The 21,966-nt window shown below is 39.5% G+C and overlaps 2 protein-coding genes across 6 annotated transcripts in view; both read right to left on the reverse strand.

Annotated features, from left to right (window-relative positions):
* The window catches only part of LOC112572669 (multiple epidermal growth factor-like domains protein 6), a 33,766-nt gene extending 12,721 nt beyond the window's left edge, over positions 1-21,045 (reverse strand). The window contains exons 1-12 of one of the 4 annotated variants that reach the window (XM_025252463.1): positions 20,734-21,045; positions 17,067-17,162; positions 14,571-14,792; positions 14,010-14,201; positions 8,623-8,724; positions 7,524-7,628; positions 7,084-7,188; positions 6,666-6,770; positions 6,245-6,349; positions 2,269-2,355; positions 1,332-1,463; positions 7-135 (exon numbers count right to left, since the gene is read on the reverse strand). In XM_025252463.1, the coding sequence (XP_025108248.1) occupies positions 7-135; positions 1,332-1,463; positions 2,269-2,355; positions 6,245-6,349; positions 6,666-6,770; positions 7,084-7,188; positions 7,524-7,628; positions 8,623-8,724; positions 14,010-14,201; positions 14,571-14,792; positions 17,067-17,162; positions 20,734-20,794 (1,441 nt within the window). In that variant the 5' untranslated portion in view covers positions 20,795-21,045. Of the gene's footprint in view, positions 1-6; positions 136-1,331; positions 1,464-2,223; positions 2,356-6,244; positions 6,350-6,665; positions 6,771-7,083; positions 7,189-7,523; positions 7,629-8,622; positions 8,725-14,009; positions 14,202-14,570; positions 14,793-17,066; positions 17,163-20,733 lie in introns of all 4 variants that reach the window. The other 3 variants (XM_025252462.1, XM_025252464.1, XM_025252465.1) reach the window with 3 other exon arrangements.
* LOC112572661 (receptor-type tyrosine-protein phosphatase kappa-like) overlaps positions 1-21,966 on the reverse strand; it is a 503,329-nt gene that overhangs the window by 392,716 nt on the left and 88,647 nt on the right. The gene's annotated exons all lie outside the window — the stretch shown is intronic.

The following is a 21,966-nucleotide window of genomic DNA, read 5'->3' on the forward strand; positions in this document are numbered from 1 at the left end:
GCTTACCGTCACATTTTGTACCACCCCAGCCTGGTTGACATTCACAAGACCCGTCAGCCCTCTTGCATGTTTCTCCTTCACAACCAACTCCACAGTCTTCGGTACAGTTTTTTCCCCACTTGCCAGGATTGCAACCTGTTCACGAAACATGTGAGGCCAAATATTACGAGACAGCACTTACTGGAAGAAAACTACAAAGACTGACGGGTAAGTGCTTTCAAATTTGCAGTCATTTATGTTACAACACTAATAGAAGCAGTACATTTCAAAATAATAGACTCCAACACAGCTTCTCATACCAAAGGTCAAGACAGACACGTTATTCACGCTCACAGTCAGCACAGGGTCGCGTTAAAGGTTTTGCTCTGAAACAAAAATGTCTTAAGTGTGGGCTTAAAGGTGGTAAGAGAATCAGAATAACGAGGGCTGAAAGGTAATCTGTTCGACGGTAATGGGGCTTGGCACTAGAAATACCTCTGCCATACGTCTTTCGTCCTAGTGGGACTCGAAGAAAAGCCGAAGATGAGCAAAGACATCGCGCGGGAGTTAGGATAGGAGTGATCTGGGAAAGCTATCGAGGACCAGTGCCAGAAACGGCGGAGTGTGTTAGAGTGGAAAGGTTATAGACTACAAGATCTGTTTGGTTGTGCATTGTGTGTGCATGTTTTTGTGTATGCTTGTTTAAGGTGCATTTGATGTCTGCCTTAACAAAGGGGAGCTCGAGTGCCTGTATGTCAGACCTGGGCAAACGCCGGACCGCGGGCCGGATCCGGCCCGCCTCCTGTCTCTGACCGGCCCGCCCGCTGGCCCGCCCGCCAGTACATATACTATATTCACAGTATTGGGTAAAACTGAGTTAACTATGTTAGTCCGGCCCTCTAAAACCATCCCAATGTCTCATGCGGCCCCTTGGAAAAATTAATTGCCCACCCCTGCTGTATGTATATAAAGCGCTTTGAATCCGGCTTATACTGGTTGAAGATGCTATATAAAAGTGATTATTACTATATTTATTAAACTTTAGTGAAGTATGCACCATTGTACTTCCACCGGAGTACAGAAGAAACGAGGTGCATACTCTACAGTAAATTTGCATAGTTGAATCAAAAATACAACCAGGCAGCGGGTCCTTTCAAACAAAATTCAAAACAAGTGTGTGCTTAAGTGTGTGTGTGTGTCTGTGAGTGTGTGTGTGTGAAGGATGAGCGGGGGAAGGTGCGCATGTGTGTTGGGGTGTCACCCTTGTCATTGCCATTTATGTTCAAAACACTTTTTATCAGTTCAACCATGCACTGGCAGCCCAATTCTTTTTAAAAAACATTCATGTTTACCTCCACACAGTGGCGGTTCCAGTTTTGTTGTTGTACAATTACAATGCCCATTAGCCTTGTTGCACACTCCGTCCTTACAGCCCTCTGCACAGTCATTCAGGCAGTCATCTCCCCACTTTCCAGGATCGCAAACTGTTCACGAAACATGTGAGACGAAATATTATGAGACAGCACGTACTGAGAGAAAACTACAAGGACTGAAGGGTAAGTGCTTTCAAAATTGCGTTTTTGTTTTGTGAGAGCGCCAATAGAAGCAGATAATTTAAAAGAATAGATATATATATATAATCAATAGCCTTGCGAAAGTCAAAGAAAGAAAGACAACGTGTGCAATAGAAGTAATGTATCATCTTATGGGGAAAAAGACGTCTCATGTCCTTTTAACGACTCAGTGATTCTCGGAACCTCCAAAGGCGAACAAGTGAAAATAGGTAGAGTGTTTATTAAATACGTATAAAGTAAAAATTTAAAATACTTTATTTAAAATAATGCTCTCAGTTAATCGTCATTACTGTTTTCATATTGCTTTAATCTTCTAATGGCATTAGTAAAAGGTGTTCTGTGTTAACCGATAAACTCAAAACTGTTTTGTTCCAATTAAAGCTGCATTAGCAAGAACAGAAGGACTGACAGAATTATTATTATTATTATTATTATTATTATTATTATTATTATTATTATTATTATTATTATTATTATTATTATTATTATTATTATTATGATAACGTTTCATTTTGTGTCTCCAAAGTGTGTGTGTGTGGTGCGTTCGTATGTTTGCACGTGTGCGTGTGTGAAGGTGATGTCATTCATCAGATTTATAACTGTAGTACAACATCAGCTCTGCAGTTCTGCACTTGCAGTCTAATATATTTGTCCATAAAGGTAGGCTTACCATCACACTTTGGAGGCATCCAGTGTGACATGCAGTATGACTTACACGTTCCGTTTCTGTTGCAGTTGGTCTCATCACACCCTTCTCCACAGACATCCGAACAGTTGTTTCCCCACTTTCCATCAGGGCATTCTGTACACGAGACATGCGAAGGCAAAGATTCTTAGACATCACGTACTGATATAATTACAAAGACTTAGAGGTAAGTATCTGCTTTCAAACTATCAGTTTTTTATGGAGGAGTGCTAATAAAAATTGAATAAAAGAATTAAAAAACACAAACCTGCATTCAATCGCCACACAAAATAAGGTGAGGGGAAGAAAGACAAGGTTTGCAGTAGAACTATTGTGTGTTTTAAATGGGAAAGAAAACTTCTCATGTCAGGTTTCTCTTGTTTCCAAACAGAGTGATAAGAGCGGTAGGGTTTGCATCTAAGCAAATCTTAAGACATCAGAAATGTTTTGTATTCAGTTTCAGACAAACTTAAGGTGCTCTTTGGTTAGGTCATAACTATTTTTACAAGCAATGTTATTGTTCCTTTTGATCTTTTTCATGTACTTGATAAATTCCGACGTGACTTTTAGTTCCAGCAAACAAACAAGAATGCACTATTCAGCCAGCAGGACATCAGACACGGTGCTGAAATATTTCATTTCTTTCGAAAATCAAGTATTAGGCAGAGCAGCCTACGCCGTGTGCTCAATAAAAGTTTGTAATTAAATAGATTTTTAAAGCAAAAAACGTAAACATTTTCATCCTATGCCTTCTAAGGCAGTCACTGCTTCAAACTACGTCAACATTTAGAAAGAACACTGTTTATGTTAATTAAGTTTACTAAAATAAATAAAAAGAGTTACCTCTACAAGCACCAGTACAATTTAAAGGTATTTTGTAAATAGTATATCAGTGGATTTGTGTTTTTACCTAGTCTTGTGAGCTGATTGATATTACAGGTTCCGAGATTAAAACTATTTACTACTTTGGGCGCTGTGATGAGTGGCGACGTGATCTGCTGTATTAACATGGCAGATGAGTGGTAATTATTGGGAGGGATTAATAACGATGTTTTGTATCAAATTCTACTTCGGTCGTAGTTGACTAGTCCGACTTTGCACCCTTTATTACAGGTTGCGGGCCGAACGTTATTATTTAAGTCCGATAACTAACATTAGAAAACTAAACTTTCTGTTACTAATTTGACTTAAACAAAATCATACATTAAAAACAAAGTTAAAGTAATAACAAACCAAGGCTTAGCAGTTTTTGTACTTAATTTACTTTGTCAGAAGTGGACGTTTGACATTTTTTCTTGGCAACAAGTTCGTTTATGAATGGGGTAAATGTCTGTGTTGTGGAGATTCTCAGGTTGGACTGCAAGTGTACTTCAGTAAGACGACTCCTGTGTGATGTTTTGTTGATCTTCATCATAGAGAAAAGTTGCTCACACAGATATGTACTGCCAAACATGCTCAAGATTCGAGCCGCACGTAGACTAAGCTGGGGCATCGTTTGTGGGAGGGAATGAGTGAACTGTGTAGGCCCTCAGTCGTACTTTGCCTTCAGTCACTCATTACAATGCAGTTCTATGAGCTCCATCTGCAAATGCACAGGTTCAGTGTCCACGTCGATGGCAAATGGGTTGTGAAGTAGTTGGAAATTGTTCTTCTGCACCTCAATGTCACTGAAACGGCGTTTAAACTTATCACGAAGTGAGTTCAGTTTTTCAGCAAAATGTGCATTTGGGAACCTTGACGATAACTTCGTTTATCACTGTTTTGCAGCAAGGAAAGTGAAACAAGTTGCATTGGTTAATTTGTGGTTCCCATAAGATCAACTTCATTTCAAATGCCTTCACTGCATCATGCTGGTATGTTATCAAGTGGCCCATTCGCTGGAGCTGCAGGCTCAAGGCGTTGAGATAAGTGGTTATGTCACACAGAAATGCCAACTCACATTTCCACTTTTCATCCTCCAACACTGTGAAGTCTTTTCCTTTGCTTTCCATGAACTGACAGATTTCCCAAATTAGCTGAAAAACTCGAGTGAGAACTTTTTCCCGACTTAGCCACCGCACGTCTGTGTGATACGCCTGCCGCCCCACTGGGAATATTTGCTGCACAAAGGACTGAAACAGGCGGGGATTGAACCCTTTGTCTCTGATGAAGTTGACGGTTTGTGTGTTACAGTGCTCAGTACATGCTCCATGTTGAGGACACAACGACTCTTGGTGTATTATGCAGTGATATTCTATCAACTCCTAACTACAATTTTCTTGGACATGTGACCGCATCCTTGCAACTAGTCCACTCTTTGGGCCGCACACGGTTAGCGCTCCATCTGTGGTAAGTGCAACAAGTTTGTCCAAGAGTAGATTCATGTCAGCGTTACTTTGACATACGTAGTCAAAAATGTCCTTTCCTGTCGTTGTCCCATGCATGGATTTTATGTCTACTATTTCTTCTGTGATAGTCAAACTGGAGTCGACTCCACGGATGAAGATGGCAAGTTGTGCTGTGTCAGTCGTGTCAGTACTTTCATCGACTGCAAGAGAGTGTGCAACGAGGTCTTTGCTTTTTTTAATCAGCTGTGTTTTCACATCAGTGGCCATCTCACAAATCTGATCAGCAACTGTTTCTGCTGAGGCTTACATTGCAAACATTTGCTTTTTGTTTGGACACATGACTTCACACACTTTTATCATGCAACTCTTCACAAACTCTACCTCTTTGAATGGCCGGGCTGATTTAGCGATCTCTTCTGCCACAACAAAACTTGCTCTCACAGCAGTTTCACGTTTTGATGTTTCTATAGTGAAAAATTTCCTCTGTCATCTTAGATTCCTCTTAAGTTCTTCCACTTTCTTTAGCTTCTGTTCTGCATTCAGGTTTTTCAACTTGTCCTGATGTTTAGTCTCGTAATGCCGTCTCAGATTGCTTTCTTTGGTCACAGCTATGGTATCTCCACAAAGTAGACACTGGTTTACCACTGATATTAGTGAACAAGTATTCAGTCTACTATGGGCTTTGAAAGACTCTGTTTTCAAAATCAACTTTTCTCTTGGCCATTTTAACGGCTAGCTTTAATTTAAAATTTAATTGCTATTGAAATTACAAAAAATCCTTTCACTACACAGTGTAATGTTTTCGATCTTCATTATGTAAAATTAACATTAAGTAAATGTCTTTAGAAAAGTCACAACACGTGCTTAGTGTCCGATCATCTTTCTTTGGAGACTCGCTTGCCAGCCAGAAGAAAGTGATGAGTTTCTATTAGTCCGAGGTTGAGTTTCCTCTTCCTACACGTGGGGTGTCCTCAGTCACCCTTTGATCTCGGATGGATTGAGGTACTCAAAATCTTCGACCAGCTGCCGTGTTCAGGCCAGTGTCCCGTGTCACAGGTCAGATTTATGAGCCCCGACTTGACCATCCTTTCAGATCATGAACAGGAGCGGTGGTAACGTTTTCTGCAATCATTACATCGCTTGCTGTGCTGGACGTGAACTTTTCTGTCATTTGCACTTCTTGTCGCCGGGCCATTAACTATGATTAACTAAAAGTCTTTCGCGGACCAGGTAAAATTTGATGACCGTGACCGTGTGCTGGCCGTGTGTTTGACACCCCTGCTTTATTACATATGTTTACACATTGGTTACCCACAAGGTTCCTGTCGCACAGTTAAAAAAATACATATATATATATATACAGTTAACTTTTTTCAGCGTCCATATATGCTTTACGTTTTAGTGCTCAAATATTACAGCTTTTCAATCTTAAAGTAAAATACAACAGAAAACAGTTACTTCTAGTCTAGTAATATAATAAATAACAATGCAGGAAATCTTGATTATTCTAAATTTTACAATAATAAAATATTCACCTTTCTTATAAGGTAGGGCATAAAAACATGCAAATTGGTTTAGGAGAAATTATGATAAGTCATCTACTATACTGCGCGTTCTTCTTTCGTTGAATAAACACGGCTATTTTGATTAAGTTTACTAAAATAAATAAAACAAGATACCTCTACAGATACCAGTTTCTCTGTCGCATGTGACATTTCCAGGTTTGCAACCTTCGGGACACTGGTTTTCACATCTTTCACGACCCCAAGTATTGGTTTTGCACTCTGAAAATATTAATTTTGTGTTGGTGTATATATATAGAGAGAGAAGTCCATGTATTCAAGTAAAAATACAGCCGAGAAAGTAACTTCTAGTTTGGTGATATAATAAATAACAAGACAAGAAATCTTGATTATTCTAGATTTTAAAATCATATAAACTTGTCCCGGGATCACCTTTCTTATAAGGTGGGGCATAAAAAACACGCAAATTGGTTTAGGAGAAATTATGCTAAGTCATCTAATATACTGCGCGTTCTTCTTTCGTTGAATAAACACGGCTATTTTGATTAAGTTTACTAAAATAAATAAAACAAGTTACCTATACAGACACCAGTTTCTCTGTCGCATGTGACATTTCCAGGTTTGCAACCTTCGGGACACTGGTTTTCACATCTTTCACGACCCCAAGTATTGGTTTTGCACTCTGAAAATATTAACTTTGTGTTGGTGTATATATATAGAGAGAAGTCCATGTATTCAAGTAAAAATACAGCCGAGAAAGTAACTTCTAGTTTGGTGATATAATAAATAACAAGAGAAGAAATCTTGATTATTCTAGAGTTTACAATCATATAAACTTGTCTCGGGATCACCTTTCTTATAAGGTAGGGCATAAAAAACCGCAAATTGGTTTAGGAGAAATTATGATAAGTCATCTAATACACTGCGCGTTCTTCTTACGTGGAAGAAACACGGATATTTTGATTAAGTTTACTAAAATAAAAAAAACAAGATACCTCTACAGATACCAGTTTCTCTGTCGCAGGTGACGTTTCCAGGTTTGCAACCTTCAGGACACTGGTTTTCACATCTTTCACGACCCCAAGTATTGGTTTTGCACTCTGAAAATATTAACTCTGTGTTGCTGCATATATATATATACAGAGAGAGAAGTTCATGTATGCCTGACATTTCAATCCTCAGATACTATAGCTTTTAAATCTTCAAGTAAAAATACAGCCGAGAAAGTAACTTCTAGTCTGGTGATATAATAAATAACAAGACAAGAAATCTTGATTATTCTAGATTTTAAAATCATATAAACTTAAAAGGGAATATAGGGAATTCCATGTACGCCTGGAGAAATTATGATAAGTCATCTAATATACTGCGCGTTCTTGTTTCGTTGAATAAACACGGCTATTTTAAGTTTACTAAAATAAATAAAACAAGTTACCTATACAGACACCAGTTTCTTTGTCGCAGGTGACGTCTAGAGGTTTGCACCCTTCATGACACTGGTATTCACATCTCTCACGACCCCAAGTATTGGTTTTGCACTCTGAAAATATTTAACTTTGTGTTGGTCCATACATATATATAGAAGTCCATGTATGTCTGACATTTCAATCCTCAGATACTATAGCTTTTAAATCTTCAAGTAAAATACACCCGAGAAAGTAACTTCTAGTCTGGTGATATAATAAATAACAATACAAGAAATCTTAATTATTCTAGATTTTACAATAATAAAAACTTGTCCCGGGATCACCTTTCTTATAAGGTAAGGCATAAAAGGGAATATAGGGAATTCCATGTACGCCTGACATTTTAGTCCTCAAATACAGTACTTTCCAGTCTTTAAGTAAAATATTCTAGATTCTACAATAATCAGGGTTGTCCATGGGACATATTTTTCTATCCCATCCCATCCCGTCCCATGGCAATTTATGCCTGTCCCATCCCGTCCCATCCCACGGGACGTTTCCCATGGGATTTCCATGGTATTAACAATCCTATGGACAACACTGAAAACCACTTTTCGGCTTTTGTTCTATAATTCCTGCTACTTCACATACAATAGATGATTCAGAGGAAAGATTTAAATCCTTGATGAATGAAATAACAGTAAATTTATTTTGCAATATCAAGTATCGACTACCATGGGAAATACAAATGTGTGCTGTCCCATCCCATCCCATGGGACGTTTCCCATGGGATTCCCATTCCTATGGACAACACTGACAATAATAAAATATTGTCCCGAGATCCCTTTTTTATAAGGTAAGGCATAAACCAACACACAAATTGGTTTAAAAGAAATTTTGATAAAAAGATAATTATCTTCAGAAGAACGAACAGTATATTAGCGACTTATCGTAATTTGTCACAAGATTTTAGTGTAATACGACATTGTCTTGGGATCCTATTAGTCATGAAGTTTTACCTAAACCATCACGCACATTGGTGTAGAAGAAATTTTAATAAGTCATTACGTGAAATGAAAAGTTATTTTTTTTTAAATTAAGTTTAATAAAATTTAAAAAATCAGTTACCTATACAGAAACCATTAAGTCTGTCGCATTGGACGTCTCCACTTCTGCACCTCGAACTACAATAACCTTCACATTGTAAACCCCAACGATCACTGTTGCACCCTGGAAAAATTAACTTTATACATACTGAGAGAGAATAAGCAGAGTGAGTAGAGAGGGAACTATAAAAACCAGATTCTCTACAGCAGGGATGCACAACCTACGGCCCGCGGGCCATATCCGGCCCGCGACGCGGTCCCATCCGGCCCGCGAAACTTCTGCCCACAGTGCAGGAAATCGGCATGTTAGTAATAAAAGAAGACCTTAAAAACGAAAAAAAAGGAAGAAGAAGTATTTATCCCCACTTAGGGGCGTCTCTCAATCTTTTTTTTCGATGGACGAACATTTCGATTCAGTGCTCCGACTTGGTGTCTCTACGATGAGGCCGGACATTCAGAAGTTGGTTTCGGGAAAACAACTTCAAATATCCCACTAATTACTACATAATTAATGGTAAGTACAACATGTTTCTAATAAAAAATGGTATCTGCTCTATTCTTTTTTCCTTTTTGTATTTTTGTGGTGAAGTGGCCCGCGACACGGCTGTCCGAAATGGATATGGCCCGCAGGCCGAAAAAGGTTGGGCATCACAGCTCTAGAGGAACAGCATGGATAAACATGATGCTTACAAAGAAGATGATCTCTAGTGAATGCCTTTATGTACCACTGTAGGTATGAAGAGCTTTAAGCGAAGTAAGTCTGACAGTAAGTACAGTATATATACTTTACGCAAAAGTTCATAAATATATTTTTATGTATATTAAGAAGTCCATGCATGTTTGACGTTTCAGCTCTTTACGTATTATAGCTTTTAGAGCACTAAGATACAACAGAGAAACAGTAACTCCTAGTCAACTGATATAATCAATAACAAAACAAGGAATTACAATTGATCTAAATTTTACTAGAATAAAACACTGTCTTGATCACCTTTGTGATGTTGCGGTGCCTAAGCCAACACTTTGGTCTAAGAAAAGTTTTAATAGTTCGCCAAACATGCTGCGCGCTCTTCATTCTACACACAACAAACTTTTGTACGCAGAGGCAACAAAGATACCATAATGACGACACGTAGAAAAATCGGAGGTAACATCTACCATGTGTAATCATAACACTAAAATGCATTTTCATAAGATTATTATAATTGACATACTAATATTTAGACATAGATGTTTACACAAGAACTATAATCTGACTAGAATACTATCTTATTTGGATACACAATACTGCACAATTATTTGATTATATAATCACTACAGTGCTACCTATATCTTTGCAGATTACCCACAGCATGCCTGTTTGAAGATGGTTTAGCGTCATCAGAAGTAACTTTTATAGCTAAACAATTACAGTTACTCACTAGGGAGCTATCTTTGGCTGTAACAGTTACGTTTCTTTTTTGAGGGAACTATTACAGTCGTATTAAACTACATGATTCTTTTTCACCTATTAAAGAAACCCCCTTTATTATATTATTATCCGACTGTACTACAACACATTTGCAATACTATCCGTAACTCTCTTGCATTACTCTCTGTCATGTCTGCCACCAAGTACGGCTCCAACTGTTTACAACACCCTTCATATCTTCATCCAGTGCTTTACGGTTTGTGCCTCTACATATCTCACCGTCTACTATCTGTTCATCATTACTGGTCTGCGCAGCTAGTGTGATCTTATTCGTAATGCTCCGCATCATCATCATCATCATCATCATCATCATCATCAATCATCAATCATCAATCATCATCATCATCATCATTTGGATAAATGGGAAAAGTCTTCAAGTAACTAAATTAAAATGATTATTTTGACAACACGATGGTACTAATACTGTATGGCAGCAAATAATATGAGATCATGTAACGCATTTTTTATAGTTGTCTCTTACTGCAGCTCTGCTTTTCATTGTTTCTCACTTACTATCCCCCTTCACCCATGCCACCCTTCACATGCCAACCAACTGAGCCCTGCAGTCACAACAGACACATAGTAAAAACCCAGACAGACAGCAAATTATGTTTATTAACTGTCAGCAGCAAATAGTTTTAAGTCAATTTAACTCATAGTTCTATTTTATCTGTCTACCTATTCCTCTTCGTGCATCAAGTTGCACATAAGGCCTCGACCAGAGTCCGCCACTGATGTCGATCGGCTGAAACCCGCTCCAGGTGACCCCATGTCCAGCCCTTTCCTTTCATCTCCCTTTCCACTGTTCTTCTCCAAGTTTCCTTCGGTCGGCCTCGTTTTCATCGGCCGTCTGGAGTCCATCGTAGGACGACTCTGGAGAGGTCTGTTGTCTGCTGGCGGAGCACATGTCCAATCCATCGCCAACGCCTTTGTTGAACCTGCGTGGTGATGGACCCGGCTTCAGTTCTTCGATGAAGTTCTTCGTTGGTGATGGTATTTGGCCAAAGATGTTAAGTATGCCGTTTTGGAAGCCTAGTATTTTCTCTCCTGTTTCCTGTAAGACCCGACTCAAGTCGTCTAAGGTCATCTCTTGTTGGTCACCTAGTGCCTGGAACCTGTTCTTTACGTCCATAGCAAAGGCCCGTTTGGTGGCTGGATCTTTTAGTTTGCCGGAGTCCACTCTCTGCTGACGTGCCTGTTTTCCTCGCGATCGACCTTGCGCCTATCACAAGAGTGTGGTCACTGGCAACGTCTGCTCTCCTGTAGGCTCCGACATCTTGAAGTGAGCTCCTCCATCTTTGGTTGATGATGACATTGTCTATGTGGTTCTTTGTGATCCCATCTGGTGATATCCACGTTGTCTTGTGGATGTCTTTGTGTTGGAAGAGTGTACCTCCAATCAGTAGGTTGTTTTCTTCACAAAAGTCTGCCAGTCTCTCTCCGTTTGTCATTGATGGTTCCAATTCCATGCTTGCCCATGACATGCTCCCTGCAGGTATTGTCACTTCCCACCTTGGCATTGAGATCGCCGATAATGAGCAGAAGATCCTGGGCTCTTATGCTCTCCGAGTCTGCCTGGAGCTGATCGTAAAAGGCATCCTTGTCTTCTGCCTCGGAGTCTTCTGTTGGTGCACATCAAGCTAGCACTGCCAGCTTGGTGTACTTTAAATGAAATCTTGCTCTCAAAAGCCTGGGTCCATAAGGCTTCTATTACAGCAGTGCCTTTTCATTTTTTCTGTTGAGGAGTAGAGCTACTCATTCAGAGTACTGACCGTCTGATCTTCCTGAGATGGTATGTCCTGACGCTAGTCTCCTCTTTCTCGTGCCGCCCCATCTGACCTCAATGACTCCCAGGATGTCCAAGATGTGATTGTCGAACTCCTTGACTAGTTGGATCATCCTGCCAGTCTGGTACAAGGTCTGGACGTTCCAGCACCCCGCCTCAACTTTTGCTTCGGATTCAATAAATCCACTGTAAAATTAGTAAATCAGTAAATCCTACTTGACCTCTAGGTGAGGTGTCCACCTTAGTCACCTCCTACGACATGCCTGGCTGGATGGCAGGGACCCTATTCTTACAATGCTCGCTTGGCAAGCATACCCTGGGGTCCTACAGGGGGTTCTATTTTATGATTACGTGCTGACTGATTTGCACAAATGTTGAGTTGTCTTTGAACTTGACCTTAGGAAGTCAATTGAAGAAGAGACGTCTCATAACTTTGTTCGAAGAGAAAAGTCTGTCATATGAGCAAATAAATGACTGTTTCATCCTGATTTTAAACTGCATCATTAATTTTCCTATCACTTTATCCAAATGCGTTCCGTGTTTTCTGAATGTTTGAATGTTTTCTCTAACTCTTTAATCACACAAAACAACTGCGTGCTTGGCATTGTGAGACCGCCATCCAGTGAAGCATACTGTTTCAAAGTCAGGAACAGCTTACGTTGTGCACCAGAAAGTTTTCCAGTGAGTTTGCCTTGACAGTAACTGCAAACCCTCATCCGCAGTTTTGATGAGACACAATCTGTCATATAAAAAAAGATTTTGAATTCTGCCAGCTGTACATGAAAACGTTGTACTGCTAGTCACTGAAGTAGCCTGAACTACAGAGAATTTTTATATTCTTCTTCAGCAGATATTCTCTCCTTATGCTTTAGACAAGATCTTTGCAACTATTGGTAAAAAAGCATTCCACTGTAAAATTAGATTAGATTAGATTATTGCCCGTTATGCCGGTCGGCACGTAGGGCAGCGACGAAGGTCCTCCACTTTTGCCTGTCCTGGGCTAGACTCCACTGTAAAAGGAGGGCTACAATACACAAAATGAACGAAGATAAAAACCAAGGAAGGGGAAAAACAAAATCTGTAGCTGAATCACCTATTTACAACCCCTCCCTTAACCTCATCCCAATGTTTCTCCTCTGCTTTTTAAATTTCTCATTGATCTTCATTACAAAACAGTACAACAGTAATGATCGACGAGACAGTGACTGGAAACTGAATTTTGAAGAATTTTCCAAGTTGTCGCATCAACTAAAAACTTCTTGCCCTCATAAAGAACAATATAGTAACAGTAATAATATGCATTCACAAGGCAATTAGACTAGCAAGGCGATCAGAGCTGTGAACATTTCTTCGCGTTGAAACATAATCACCATAGACCTACTTGTGGCACAAACATTTTCACTAAAATCTTAGAAGCATCAATAGCAATTAAAAATGAAGTGAGGTATATAACTTCAGGTCCTTACCTTGCCTTGTCTTTCGAGAAGCAGAGAAAAGACTTTCCTGGACATTTGTAGCGAGAATTCATGCAAGTGATTGCACACCAGTACAGTCCCGCCACTACGTTCTTCGTTGTGGATGCCATCATGATACTCGTTTAATGGCGCTCGAGTCTGATATTCGCGTCGGTAATGTTTAAATGATTCATCTTTCTATTGACTTTGTTTTGCATGACATGTATCACCTAATAAAGGTTAAAAAATCGGTTTCTTTAAGTTTCGCCTCCGCCGAAGCGAACGTCTTGGGAAAGACACTGTTTCGAGAGTGCAATGTGAACTGGATTCTGTGGCAAGTTGTACAAAAAGTAAATGAATAAAAAGTGAAAGAAAGCGTTGGCTTCTTTAGGGATTGTTTTATAATGGTTTGCTTTCCTCAAAGAACCAAATTAGTCAACCAATAAGGTTGTTTGTTATTTCTGAAAATAGGCAATGCTGATCAAGAAATATGTTTGAGACGATTGGCATTTTACGTTTGTATGTATTGTGTGTAATGTCTATAAAAAGCGAAGTGGTGACATTCCATTTGGGGACTTAGAAGTAGGAGCAGGTTAATGCATATGCAATCACGTTTTATGTCTATGAAAGGGACTTTGATTTCAATGTCAAAATATTTCAAAAAGACATAGTAAAGGTATATGTTATGGTCAACTTACCGTAAACTGCCAACTCGCATATGTTTAACATTACTAAATCAGGGTTAGATCCATTTTTTGTGAGTGTGACATTTTGTACTTTTTGAACTTCCGTAGAATCGAAGTAAGTTTCCATCCGTCTGAACGAAAAAGAGTATTTTTCATGAACTATGCCATCGAAGAGGACAGTCATATTCGCCATTCTTCTGTAAACTGTAAAAGAGATGTAAATGTTCAATAACAGTAAGCCACTTATGTGCTGTAAGATGTAAATTTCTCTGATCTAGCAATACTGCTTCTACCATTATAACTAATTTATCTTCACAAATTCACTCCCGAGGTCACTTTAGTATACTTTACAAGAGACACAAAAAGATCTTCAAGATATATAATATATATCCAGTTGAAGTATTAGTCGTTGTACGCAATCTCTAGTTCTACTAATGACAATACAGGATACTGTTACATTAGGTATACAATGCCAATAATGTAGTTCTTATTTTAAGATGTGACTGAAAGTGAGAAATTGTCACTGTGAACTTTTTACGCCCAAGTTAAATGTATCTTAATCTTTATTCTCACAGTCAGTGCGTCCCTGGATGACGAGCTTGTGAATATAAAAGTTTGGTCCTAAATTCACAGTCCACCAAGGGGTCAGGTCGTATCCTGAAGTATGAATGCAGTCCGAGCTCTGGCTGAACTGATCATAGTCCTCGAATCTTCCATTTACAGCCTTATCGCAGAGACCTACACCCGTATGCCAAACTGAACTTTGGTTGCATGGTTTATTTAAAGCAACGTTCCCTGTAAAACAAAATGCACTTTATCAGAAGATTGACAAAAGAACTTGATTCATCAAACGTAAGCTATAACTTATCTGTTTTTAACAACAATTCAACTAATAAAAACTTTAAAAGAATTAAAGAACGTGTTTAAAAACAATGGAAATCCTATTTTTTATTGCAGAGTATTTCATAGTATATTTCTTCTAAGGATATATGGCAAAGCACAAAGCATTACGAATATTTGACATTTACTCTAAGACCAAATAACCTAATTGGTTGATTTATGAAATATCTCATCATCCCAATAACAGCAGACCTGCTGAAAAGCACAGCTCTGCATGTAGTTTAAAGCTGTGAAGTGATGCGACATACCTAGACGTGTTGCGGGCCAATGCTACACTGGGAGTGATTAGGAACAAGAGGAAGAAGTGTTGCAATGATGATATTCTTTCAGTACTTTGGCTTTTGCAATATTTGTCTCCGAAAACAGTGACTTTTCCCAATAGCATATTTTTTTAACAAGAGCTGGAGGCAGAATAACACTCAATCAAGAAATATGAAAGGTTTTGCCATATTCTGTAAACAAGGTTCAGACAGGTATGACCACACTGAAAATGACCTTTTTAATGACCAAGAAATCTATTGTAAGGACAATTCAAAGACGTTTATATAATATGCAAACAAAATTAACTAGAGGTTATCTCTCGGTAGTATTTCACTTATTTATAATAGAAGGAAGATATAATTTGAGGCAGAACTATATGAATGGGTTTTTTTATCACGGTTAAAGAAGAAAGTTTTAACTCTCTAGAGATTTTCCTTCTTTACGCGCGTTTTTGTACTTTTAAACTAGCTTTCGGCATAGAAGCAATATTCAAAGATACATTGCAAGATCCACACTATGTTTCTTCTTCTTTTAATATGCAGTCTTTCTAATCATTATCTTTTGAGCATTTATGTTGAAAACTACACTTTGTAGGCATGATGCGATGGCTTGCGCTAGTTTGCTTTCCACCATCACCTCACCAACCACGTTTCGCAAAAGACTGAAAACCCATCTGTTTCTTTCAAACAAGTCTTAAACTACCAAGAAACACTTCTGTCTATATTTTTTACTTTCCTGGTGTTTTATAAATTTGTTCACATTATTTTTTCTTCTTTTGTTTTTTTCTGCGCAATGAGCATTCTTCGGAATGGATACCTGCGCATTACAAATCGACATCATCATCATCATCAAGATCACCCGAGTTTAAACTAGATGGATAGAGCACGTGGTGTGCAGTCGTAGCTTAGCTTCACCATTGATATCCAATATAGGTCAACTTTGGTGTTGTTTATTTGACCGACTTCAATAAACAGGAGCTCAGGGAGGTTTGCGAAAGCAGAAAAAGACAGTCACATCTGCTTGGACGTTTGAGCGAAGCCTTTTAGGGAGGATTTGCACTGCTTCTCTGGCTTGTGAGCTCACTGGCTATCACTGTTTTACCAGAAGCATTTTGCATGCAACTGCGAGCAGGAAAACAACAACGATGTGTGATGTATGTATGATCTGCATGTGCTTGACTCTTTACTACATTGTCATTTGTTTTTAGTTATCATTTTCCAGTGATATTTTTATTTGGTTCTAAAGCAGTAGGGTACACAATGAACAGGCCTTTCTTACAGACGTGCAAGCTATTCTCTCTCTCTCTGCTTTACGTCATGAGCTGTCTGCTCAACTCTGCTTAGAGCTGCTTACCACGGAGATGCATACGTAACTTTGAGGTCCTTACTTAGCCATTTTGGGGTAAATCTCGTCTCGGGCACGATTTTTGTTTTACAGAAGGGAAAAGAAGCGGCAAAATGTGAATCTCTGTTGCTTGTCATTTGATAAACAGTAAGAGTACCGGTCTCAACACAATACAAAATCCCGTTACTCCACATCAGCTAGCCACAGGAGCACCAAAAACATAAACTGTATAGCTAGGTTACAATTCATTGTACACAATGTACTCTCATCAGGTTGGTATTATATGGCTTGTGTATCGGCTACTATGGTTACGTGGGAATAATTCATTCATTTATTCCAAGCATTCCATACTCTCACCACAACACATAATTTCAGTTCATATTCACGATTATAAAGAGAGCATGTTGGAGAGAAAGAGCCTAGCACACTTCACGGAAAATCGTGACTGCCAACATCGTGTTGTTAGACTGTTTTAAATTAATGGGTAATCACAGTAATACTACCAACCAATTTTTAGAAAAATCTTCTGCAAAAAACTTACCTTGTAAGAGTGACAATACTTACTCTCAAGCGAACTGCGGACAGAAACTGGCCATGCAGCAGTAAGGAGTGAAATTTCAGCGAGTACACTCAGTGTCGCAATCCACCACCAGACACGGCCTGCAATCATAACCAGGTTAAGTCTTTATACTTTCTGGTTCAGTGGTGCAACGATCAATCCAAAAATGTTATATAAATGTGACCTTCTACGACGAAATGAGTCTTAAGTCGGAAATCTGAGATTTGCAAAATTGCATATTTTTAAAATGTACAGGTTCTAAACTTTCTTTTGATACAGAAGTTGTTCTTCTAGTCCTATCACTAAGCGAGTTACAAACGTTTGAAGTGTGAAAGTATGGTGGTGGCAATTTTGAGGAAAGCGGGTTCAAAGATTAGCGTCAAGATGGCCGACCAGATTTGCTTACTACCAAACTTTTGCAGACGAATCTTTTGATTGTTTAATATTTTAATTGTTTTTGGAAGAAATTGAACATACAGACTCCGGGCAAGGTATAACACGATGGGGTTATGATTGGTAAACAGTATCGAAACAGCGTTTGAATTTCGTTTTTTGTTCTGCAGAAATCGGTACGGATCGCAGTAGGGTACCTCGATTAAAACGTATTTAAAATACTAGGCTTCCAACGGAAAAGAAAGAACAGTGGATCAGAGTAGAGATATGGAAGAAGATAGACGAGAGAAAGTCAGCCAAAAAAAAAATCAACAGTGCTAGATCTGAAGAAAAAACACAGACACAAATATAGAAAACTAAGCAAAGAAATAAAGAGGATGACAAAAACTGACAAAAGAGACTACATAGAGAAATTGGCAGATGAAGCTGAAATGGATGCAAGAAAAAAATGACCAAAAGAACAGTGATGTGCCAGTGAAAGACATGAAAGGTAATGTTATTGAGGGAGAGGGAGGAAAACTACAGCGCTGGAGGGAGTATTTTGAGTCAGTTTTGAACAGACCAGACCCTACTCAGCTTGCAGACATCCAGCCAGCAGTTATAGACCTTGACATCTACACAGACCCACCAGACTTGGAAGAAGTGACAAAAGCAATCAAGTCATTGAAAAGCGGTAAAGCACCAGGGGCAGATGGAATAACAGCAGAGATGTTGAAAGCAGGTGTGTATGTGACAGCTCCCATGCTGACTGAAATCTTCAGGCAGGTTTGGGAATCAGGGCAGCTTCCTGATGCGTGGAAGACAGGGCTCATCTTAAAGTTACCCAAGAAAGGAGATCTTGGAGACTACAATAATTGGATGGGCATAACACTTCTTTCCCTCATCAGCAAGGTCTTCAGCAAGATTTTTCTGTCAAGACTGGCAGCAACCCTTGAGAAAGAACTCCGACAACAGCAAGCAGGATTTCGTCCTGGGCAATTCTTTTCTGAGCACATCTTCATTTTGTGACAGATTCTGGAGCAGAGCAACGAGTGAGGTTGTCTGTGACACGGAGCTCACAGACCCCTTTAACGTCAGTATTGGTGTAAAGCAGGGCTGAATTCTGTCGCCGTTCCTCTTCATCCTGACCATGGACTGGAGCATGAAGACTTCCACAGACAGTGAGTGGAGAGGGATGAGATTGACCATGACTATGACAGCAAAGACAACGTTGGAAGACTTGGATTTATCTGATGACATTGCCCTGCTGTCACACCGCCACGAAGACAAGAAGGCAAAAAAACAAAGGCCTTCTCAGAAACAGCTGGAAACCTTAGCTTAAAGGTCATCACAAAGAAAATGAACAGTATGAGAGTGAACGCCAGAGTCCAAGACAGCATCAACTTAAATGGAGAAGAGATTGAGAAGTTGACAGTTTTACATATCTTGAGTCTAAAATGGCAAAGACGGGGGATGCGGAGGTGGAGATTCGAGCCCGACTGCCGAAAGCCAGCCAGGCCATGACCTCACTCAGGAGCACATGGAAGTCGAAAAATATCAGTCAGAAGATTAGGCTGAAATCTTCAAGTCAAATATGATCGGCACCCTCCTTTACGGATCAGAATCATGGAAGATGACCAAAACCATCAGTAACAGACTTGACGTCTTCCAACACAGACGCCTCCTACTTAACATCTTTTGGCCAAATACCATCACCAACGAAGAACTCCATCGAAGAACTGAAACCGAGTCCAACAAAACTCAACAAAGGCGTTGGCGATGGATTGGACATGTGCTCCGCCAGCAGACAACAGACCTCTCCAGAGTCGCCCTACGATGGACTCCAGACGGCCGAGGAAATCAAGGCCACCCAAAGGAAACCTGGAGATGAACAGTTGAAAGGGAGATGAAAGGAAAGGGCTGGACATGGGGTCACCTAGAGCGGGCTTCAGCCGATAGACTTCGGTGGCGGACTCTGGTTGGGGCCTTATGTGCAACCTGATGCACGAGGAGTCACTCACATTTAAAATATTTGGTAGGAGTCTACGGAACAACTGCAAGCGTCTGTAGATTAAAACTCGCAGTCGAGAACTTTTTACGACACAAAAGTTTGCGAAGGATCGTAGATTGTTTATAATCTTTCATTACCTTCAGCAAAAGTTTGTGGCTGTCCATACTTTTGTTTCCCGCAGAAAAGCCCCTCTATCAGTTTAAAGGCGGCGATCATTTCAATGCGCATCGAATCATCGGTTCGCACAAACATCAGATTGGTCGTATATCGCATTATGTTTTCATATTTTAACAGTCAAAACCGTGTACATGAAATGGCGACGATAGCGTAGATCTATTTTATGTAAAAAATAACTGCTAAGAAATAAAAAGGAACTCGCGAAAACAAATAAAGTGTTTCTTCCTGCATACAATGCTAATAAAACGCACAAAAAAGAAACTGAGAATAAATTTGTTCTACAAAAAAAAAAAAAAAAAATTAAATATAAAAAAATATGTTTTTACCTCCAGCATAAATTGTCGAGGAAAAATGCTAATTTTAAACCGGAATTGATAGTTAGGTAACAATGATAAAGCTGGATCGATTATTCTATTATCCTGCATTAAGTACCTATTAGTGAGTGTTAATCCAGTAGTTATTTTTTCATTAGAACGTCTGATGCTTGTCATGCCGAACATTTAGCTTTATGATCGCTGAGGAAGAAAAATAAGGTCTGGCCAAGACATTTTGGTTCTAACATGCAGACAATTTCCTATATTTCTTTTCTTCCTTACTCGTGAAACACCACAGTCTGCCTAACACCTACGCTCCTACACACCAACAGTCTTTACACTTCTAAACGACGTTCGTTCTTCCAGCACAAAGAAAATGACGTCAGCGAGTGACGCAATGAAATGTACGCGGGCGAAGCAGACGATCAGAAAAACAACTGCACAAAATGACCAAAACACAAAGGAAAAGGCAAAAATAAAAAAAAAAGGAAAACAAACGCAAAAGACCGGCCAGACCGTTATTTTCCTGACAACTTTGAATGCGTGAAGCGCTCCTACCAGACTTACTGCTGTGTGGCTTGTCCCGCCATGAAAGTGAAGTTGCATGATACTATTAATAGCTCAGCAGCTCTGTCATGTACAGACATGTACTACTAAACCGGATAAGACCGGACTGCCATTACAAACCTTAATCCTCTTTACCCGACAGAATGAAGAATAAAGAACTCTTTCAATATTAATGTGGAAAATTAGAGATACTAAGCGGAAACTATAAAGAAATATCAAGTGAAAACTTACCTACTGAAGGCGGACGACGCGCTAGTAAAGACACAACAAGCAGTCCGAATGGTGTCACCATTGCTGCTCAAATCCGAAATCTAAGAACGAAAGTGATTCTGGTGCCGCAAACTACGAGATTCTATGAAATAAACTGACAGACTTATCTCTCGATGTAGAAAATATGATGCTTAACAGCGAAAGAAGACAATGCAACAGGAATCGGTGGCGAAACGTTTCAGCGTCGTACACAATGGTTGGAGAATAGACGTTATGATAATGTCTCTGTGGTTTGAGCGATGAGAACGACGCTGCTACACTTCGCTAGAGGGCGCTAGTGTCCCGCTCGCTGATTAATTTTTTTCGCAAAGGTCGCAATGAAGATAAAAACTTCGGGAGCTTTCGGGAGCGTGACGTCAGCGAGCTGGGCCGACCGTGCTAAGTAAAAACCCTTCGCTTCAATCTTTGGAAGGTATGAAACTTGTTCTGCAGCTAATTCAACAACTTGCAAACACTATGAAGGGCTGCATAAAGTTATTTGCGACAGGCAAAATAACTCAAGGCCTACAACTGATGACAGGTAAAGGTGATGATGATGATGGGTTTTTATAACGCGCAAATTCCGTATCATAGAGATACGCTCAATGCGCCGAGATACCCTCAAAGGTAAAATAAATGAGAGACCAACACAACACAGACAATGTTAAACTACAAGTACGTTAGATTAGAGACTTCCGTGAGCTGCGCCTCTGTAGTGTAGTGGTTACGAACAACGACTTTGATATGTGGAGTGTTCAAACTCGGAGCTGTCATTATTGTTTTTTTTTTTTTTTTTTTGTCCATCCTACGGCCCGCGGGCCATATCCGGCCCGCGACGCGGTGCCATCCGGCCTTTGACACTTCTGCCACAGTGCAGGAAGTCGGCATGTTAGTAATAAAAAGAACAAAAAAAAAAAACCTAAAAAAAAGGGAAGAAGTACTTATTCCTACGTAAGGGCGTCTCTGAATCTTTCTTCGATGGATTTCATTCTTGATTTTCATCTTGGGAGGAAAACCAGTGTTTGAGAAGAGGGACGCCGAATTCCACAGGGGATTAGTGATCTTTTGATTGGTTAATATTTGAATCAGTCGTTAAAGAAATTGAAAAGACAGACTCCGGGCTTTCTAGCAAGGTATAATCCAGTGGGGGTCTGCTGGTTGAGCCGAGGAAAGGTACTAAAACGGTTTTTTGATTTGAAAGAAGAGATTGAAATT

This window comes from Pomacea canaliculata, linkage group LG9, assembly GCF_003073045.1.
Source record: "Pomacea canaliculata isolate SZHN2017 linkage group LG9, ASM307304v1, whole genome shotgun sequence".
Classification (NCBI taxonomy): domain Eukaryota; kingdom Metazoa; phylum Mollusca; class Gastropoda; order Architaenioglossa; family Ampullariidae; genus Pomacea; species Pomacea canaliculata.